At 50.8% G+C, this 6043-nt stretch overlaps 1 protein-coding gene across 1 annotated transcript; it reads right to left on the reverse strand.

Moving 5' to 3' along the window:
- Positions 1–1279: 1279 nt before the first annotated feature.
- LOC104300440 (olfactory receptor 6P1) lies at positions 1280–4854 on the reverse strand. The gene is made up of 3 exons (XM_054176886.1): positions 3943–4854; positions 1903–1993; positions 1280–1290 (listed from the first exon to the last, which is right to left on the reverse strand). The coding sequence occupies exons 1-3, from the start codon at positions 4852–4854 to the stop codon at positions 1280–1282; spliced, it is 1014 nt and encodes a 337-aa protein (XP_054032861.1).
- Positions 4855–6043: the final 1189 nt, after the last annotated feature.

Genomic DNA, 6043 nt, shown 5'->3' on the forward strand with positions numbered 1-6043 from the left:
TAAAAGACTTGAGCCACTACTGGCTTGGTAGAAGAAAAACACAGAAGGAAAACGGAGATGAAGGAAAACACAGAGGAAGGAGCATGCCGCTGAGAAGGAAAAGCCCAGGACAAGGCTGCTCCGGAGAAAAGAGGCTGTGGAGCCTGGAAGAAGCAGACTGAACCCTCTCTCCGTGTCCTAAGTTCTGCCTGCTGCAACTCATGGAGCTGAAGAGGCTGCCCAGAGGACCACATCTCTTCTCCAGCCAAAGCCTCAGCACCCTCTCTCTACAAACCCAACATCTCCTGCAGCACCTTTCCTCCACAGACTCAAACTGTCCTGGGGGGGGTGAGGGGTGTGGTAATATAATTCCTTCCCTCTCTCTCTCCTCTTCCTTCTCTCTCTCTCCTCTCTCTCCCTCTCTATTTTCTCCCTCCCCCCTTCTTATTTCCACTTTATTTATGTAATCAATAGTCTGGCTGTTGATATTTTGGCCTCGTTTGTGCCTCTAATTTCACAACACGGGAATATTCAAAAGAACTGAGGCTCTTTCCCTCTCTGGACCGAGACAGTGGCAGACACAGCTGCTGCTGAATCTCTGCGGAGATGTCCACAGCAGAACAAACCTCACAAAATCTTGCTAACCAAAAAGCACACAGAGGAGGCAGTCTCCTGACTCCCATAAGCAGCCACTGGAGAGCAATAGAAGTGATTCCCCCCACCCTAAGGTTAGCATTTAAAGTGGGACACTCCAGCTTTTCCTCTGAAAGTGTCTGCTTTTCCATACTGGCTGCTAGAACAGTTGACAGTGACTCCCTTAGGTAGTCCCAGCTTTGCTGGCCAAAACAAAATATGCCTGCAGTTAGGAGACATTTGAAGTCTAGGTGAAACACTCCCAAAGACTGACTCATCTCATTCTAGTGGACATGACTGGGGTTAGATGAAATGCTTCCTTGAGATCTTCCCTTCACTGTAAGGGAGTCAGACAAGTAACTTAGATATCTGCACTTGTAATCTAAGTTCAGGGATGAAATACACTCTGAATCTCTTTGTTTATAGGCATATGGCAACTGGAGTTGTTACTCAGCAGGAGAGTACCCCTCACACCCACTGAACAGACTGAGCAGTGAGGACATTAATGCTGTTCTTGGTCTGCTGAGGCCCATGGTGAGGGGAATGTGCAGCTCCTAAGAACAGCCTGGATGTTCCAGGCTGCCCTGAAATTCTGTTTGTCTATGCACACCAGGTGCACTGTTGTACTGAGAAGAGAGGAGGCGGAGCCAGGTGCTAGGCGCCATTTTCAGAACATGTCTGAAAACAACAGGGAAAGATTTACAGCTGCTGCCACCGCCTGAACGCAGCCTGGCACCAGCGGTGCCACCGCTGCCTGAACACAGCCCGGCACGGGCAGTGCCACCACTGCTGCCTGAACGCAGCTCGGCACGGGCGGTGCCACCACTGCTGCCTGAACACAGCCCGGCATGGGCAGTGCCACCACTGCTGCCTGAACGCAGCCCAGCACCGGCGGTGCCACCACTGCTGCCTGAACACAGCCCAGCACTGGCAGTGCCACCACTGCTGCCTGAACACAGCCCGGCATGGGCAGTGCCACCACTGCTGCCGGAACACAGCCCAGCATGGGCGGTGCCGCTGCCTGGATGCAGCCCGGCACGGTGGTGCTGCCGCTGCCTGAATACAGCCCAGCACAGGCGATGCCGCCGCTGCTGCTTGAACGCAGCCCGGCCCGGCCCCCGCCATGTCTGTCACCACGATGCAGAGTCAAAGTCACCTCCACCCCTTCAGGCACCCAAACGGTTATTTCAGCCAAAGCTATGAGAGCGTTCCCAGAGCCTTTGAGAGCGGCTTTCCAGCTGAAGTCCCCGCTTGCCCTCGGGTTTTGGAAGCTATTGCTTGTCCGCTCACCGCGGGTGGCTGTCCCCCGCAGTGGCAGCGGGCCGAGTCCACTCTGCTTGCCGCAGCCGCTTCTCCACGCCTCTCCCTGCTGCTCATCGCTCTGCAGAGAAACAAGGAGGAGAAGGCAGGTCTTACCGCCTTAGGCTACCCTGAACATTCTTAAGCTACCCTGAGCAGAAAGTCACAGAAAGAGCCACCCCTCGCTGTTCCCAAGCAACAGGAGGGATTCTGTGCCATCAGCCACACACCAGGTGTCCTTCTGCAGTGCACAGGAGTTCACACAGTCACCCCGACAAGAAAACTTGAGCCCCAACTTCCAAACCAGCAACGCCCCAGATCTGACTTTAAACTCTCCATCCTTTACAATCCAATCTGCAGTTTGCCACAGCAACTAGCCCCACATTGGCGCGCCATAAGGTAATGGGTTGGGGCAAACCCCCTCCCCACCACCGGCAGAAATAACAACTCAAACGGATTGCAAAAGAATGGTGGAATGTTTAAATGGGTAAACAAAAAAACAACAACGATGAAAGTTTTACAGAGACCCACAGGCACCGTGACAAAAGAGAGAAATCCCAGAACATACCCAAGAACATCCCATCCCCACCTGGGGGTACACCCAAACCCCCCAGGGCTCTTTCCTCCCCGCTCCCAACCCAGCCTTGGGCCTGGGCAGGCCCAAGGGAGGCAGCTCAGCCATTTTACCTAGGCAGCAGCAGGGGACGAAAGAGGAAGTGAAGACCCTGCACTGATGTATTATAGGGGAGCAGGGCATTATGGGAAATGGAATACCTGGTTTTCTGTGACCACCCCCCCTGGGCTGGGCCCACCCCTTGGGACCTCCCAGGTGTGTTCTGTGCAGTGGCCTCCAGGCCAGCACCCAGCCTAAACCACCACAGCATCCATGGGAGCAGCAAGTTGAAAACCAAGGCAGCTTTGCAAGAAGGCAGCCAGCAGCTTTCCCAGCTGCATTAGAAAGAACACAAGCAGTAGGCTGGGGCAGGTGAGCCTTGCATTTCAGTCAGACCACCCTTGTGTTCAGTTTTGGACTCTGGGAAACACATGGAAATGCTGGAGCCACTGACATGGTCTAATGATTGCAGTATCTTCCATGTGAGGAAAGACTGGAAAGCTGGGATTGGTGACCTGGAGAAGGGAGGTCTCGAGGAAGAGTTCTATCAGGACATATAAACACTTGATGAGAGTTGGGAAAATGGAGCCAGATGTGGTGCCCAGCAACAGGATAAGAGGCAATGGAAACATATCAAGATATAAAACATTCCTTTGAAACATAAGGAGAATCTTTTTTGCTCTGACAGCTGCTGAAGACTTGAGTGGGTTTCTGAGGAAGACTCTGCATTCTCCATCTGTGCATCTGCTGTAATTGGTCACTGTTCAGGCAGGAATGCTGGACTAGGTGATCTCCAGATGTTTCTTCCATCCTCAGCCATCCAGTGATTCTGAGAGTGATCAGACACTGCAATAATGGACCTAGCTAAAGATCTTTGTCTACCATCTTTGGAGGTGTGCAAACTTACCTAATAAAGCTCCTGATCTAATTGGGCCTGTCTGAGCAGGAGGCTGGCCTCTGGTCCTCTTAGGGACCCATATCAGCTATTCCATTCTGTGATTCTGTTCTGGATTCTGTGACACAGATGTAGGTTATCCTAAGGGCTTCTCAGAATTACCAGTAGCTTTAGCAAGAGCAGGGAGAAAAAGCCACTGCCAGCCATGGGATCTTAGACCTGGACAGGGTTCTGAGACTAACCAAGGTGTATGTGGGGCTAGGGAGCAGGTCCTAGGACTCCCATCTGTCCTCAGTTTCATTTTGCCTTGTTCCTATGGTCTGTTCTCCTGACCGCTTGCTTCCCTAATGGCAGCTGTGCACATTTTGCTGAGCTCTCTCCTCTCTTTCTTCAGGATCAGCCACATCTTAAAGATGAACATTAGCAAATTTATTATGAGCTTGAAAATAGTTTTCACACAGAAAAGGGGTTTAACTACAGAGAACTCTAGATGGCTTTTCTAGGACAACCCTCTCCAGGGTACTGTTCTCCTAAGAGCAAATCTGAATTCCTGATTCCTTAAGCAGTAGATGACAGGGTTGATGAGAGGCGTCAGGACAGTGTACACCACAGAAATCAGTTTGTAGGAGCTGAAGGAATCAATAGACTGGGGCCTTGCATAGATAAACAAGGAGGCTGTATAGAACATCATGACCACTAAAAGGTGAGAGGCGCAGGTGGAGAAGGCCTTGTGACGCCCCTGGGCTGAAGGGATGCCCAAAACAGCAGAAATGATGCACACATAGGAGGCCGTGATGACAATGAGTGGCACAAGAAGGATGAGCAGGGCCAGCAGGAAATCCACGAGCTCAGCGGCTGACACATCACTGCAGGCGAGCCGCAGTAAGGGGGAGACATCGCAGAAGAAGTGGTTAATGACATTGGGCCCACAGTAGGTCTGTCGGGAAATGAAGTAAACCTTCCCAGTGGAAACAAGGAAGCCGCTGAGCCAGGAGCTGGCGGACAGGCGGCTGCAGAGGGTAAGGTCCATGATGCTGGGGTACTGCAGGGGCTTGCAGATGGCCACGTAGCGATCGTAGGCCATGACGGCCAGCAGGCTGCACTCGCTGCAGGCCAGGGCCAGGAAGAAGAAGAGCTGAGCCATGCAGCCCATGAAGGAGATGCTCTGTCTCTTTGTCACCAAGCTCACAAGCACGTTGGGCACTGTCACGGTGACATACCAGATCTCCAAGAAGGAGAGGTTGCCCAGGAACACATACATTGGCTTGTGGAGCTGCAGGTTTGTCCAGACCAGCACAACCACTGTGGCGTTTTCTGTCACTGTCAGCACATAAGCCACAAAGAACACAAGAGAGAGCAGGAGCTGCATCTCCTCTTCACCTGGAAAACCGACCAGAATGAACTCAGCCACATGGGTCAGGTTGTCTGGGGGCATGCTGAGGAGCAGGAGGAAGCGGGAAAGCAGCAGCAGTCTGAATGTCCACTCAGGCTATCTGATATGCACAGACCATGGCTTGAAAACCTGTTTGCAATTTGAGCTGTCTGGATTGGGGGGGGGGAAGGAAAATTAGTTGCACAATAAAATAAATACTAATAAATTAAATAATAAAGTATAAGTTGCATAATAAAATATTAGTTCATAATAAAAACCCAGCAGCCAATGATGACAGCAGAACAAACACACAGAGTGCTACTGGGGCACAAGGGGAATCTTCCCCTTGTTTTCTAGGACCATTTTTGTAGCTGTAATTGGGGCGATGCTCACACAACTGTGAGTTACATTTCTGCTCTGGATCCCAAGCATCTCATGATACAGCACAGCAGGTTCTGAAATGTGCTAGCACAGGAAAGGTTGCAGTGCTTTGGAAGCATTGGGTTTTTTCCCACAGTCTGTTGGTTTGAGTTTTCCACCTAACCTCCTCATTTCTTCTCATGCAGAAACCAACCAGCTGCTGTTACACCACTGTGAACACTGATCTTCCATGAGTCTGAACTATTATAGGCACAATTAATTAAGCCATCTCATCCTTCTGTAGGTTAGACTCTTCCAGAATGACTGATGTGGTTCCTGTTAATGCCTCTGATAGTATTTCTAGATGCTCTTCCATCTCTGCTGTTGCTGGCCTTTAAACTGAGACAGGAATCTCTCTGTGCTTCAGTGGGATGGATGGATCCCCTTGTGAGTGATGAGGTTATGGAGTGAATGCAAAAGTTAATGGAGAATTAATAAATCCACCTTCTCAAGGCGTTTCTCTTTAAGCAAAAAAACCCAGCCAGATGTGGAGTCAGCCATCTCTAAGTAAACAGTGAAATGAATCACACCGTGGCTGTGTTCTGGGTAAGGATTCAGGTATCTAAACATGAGCATGCATCTATCCAGCTGTACACACAGCTGTGAAGGGAAATAAAAGATCAGAATCGATGTGGCCCTGGGCAGCCTGATCTAGTTGGAGGTGTCCCTGCTGACTGCAGGGGTGTTGGACAAGATGACCTTTGAGGGTCCCTTCCAACCCAATGCAATCTGTGAATCTGTGAAAAGCAGAAGCCTTTCACAGCTTACAAATCCACGCAGCTCTGTGTCCATTCTGGAATGAGCCATCAGCGTGTGCACACTTTCTACATGA

Source organism: Dryobates pubescens, chromosome 36 (genome assembly GCF_014839835.1).
Source record: "Dryobates pubescens isolate bDryPub1 chromosome 36, bDryPub1.pri, whole genome shotgun sequence".
Lineage (NCBI taxonomy): Eukaryota > Metazoa > Chordata > Aves > Piciformes > Picidae > Dryobates > Dryobates pubescens.

Bases quoted from the DNA above. Each gene is read 5' to 3' on its own strand.
- LOC104300440 (XM_054176886.1), bottom strand. From the start codon at position 4,854: ATGCCCCCAGACAACCTGACCCATGTGGCTGAGTTCATTCTGGTCGGT. The intron at 1,994-3,942 runs GTACCCTGGAGA...GTTTCTCTGCAG, and splicing joins GATTTGCTCTTAGGAGAACA to AGCGATGAGCAGCAGGGAGA.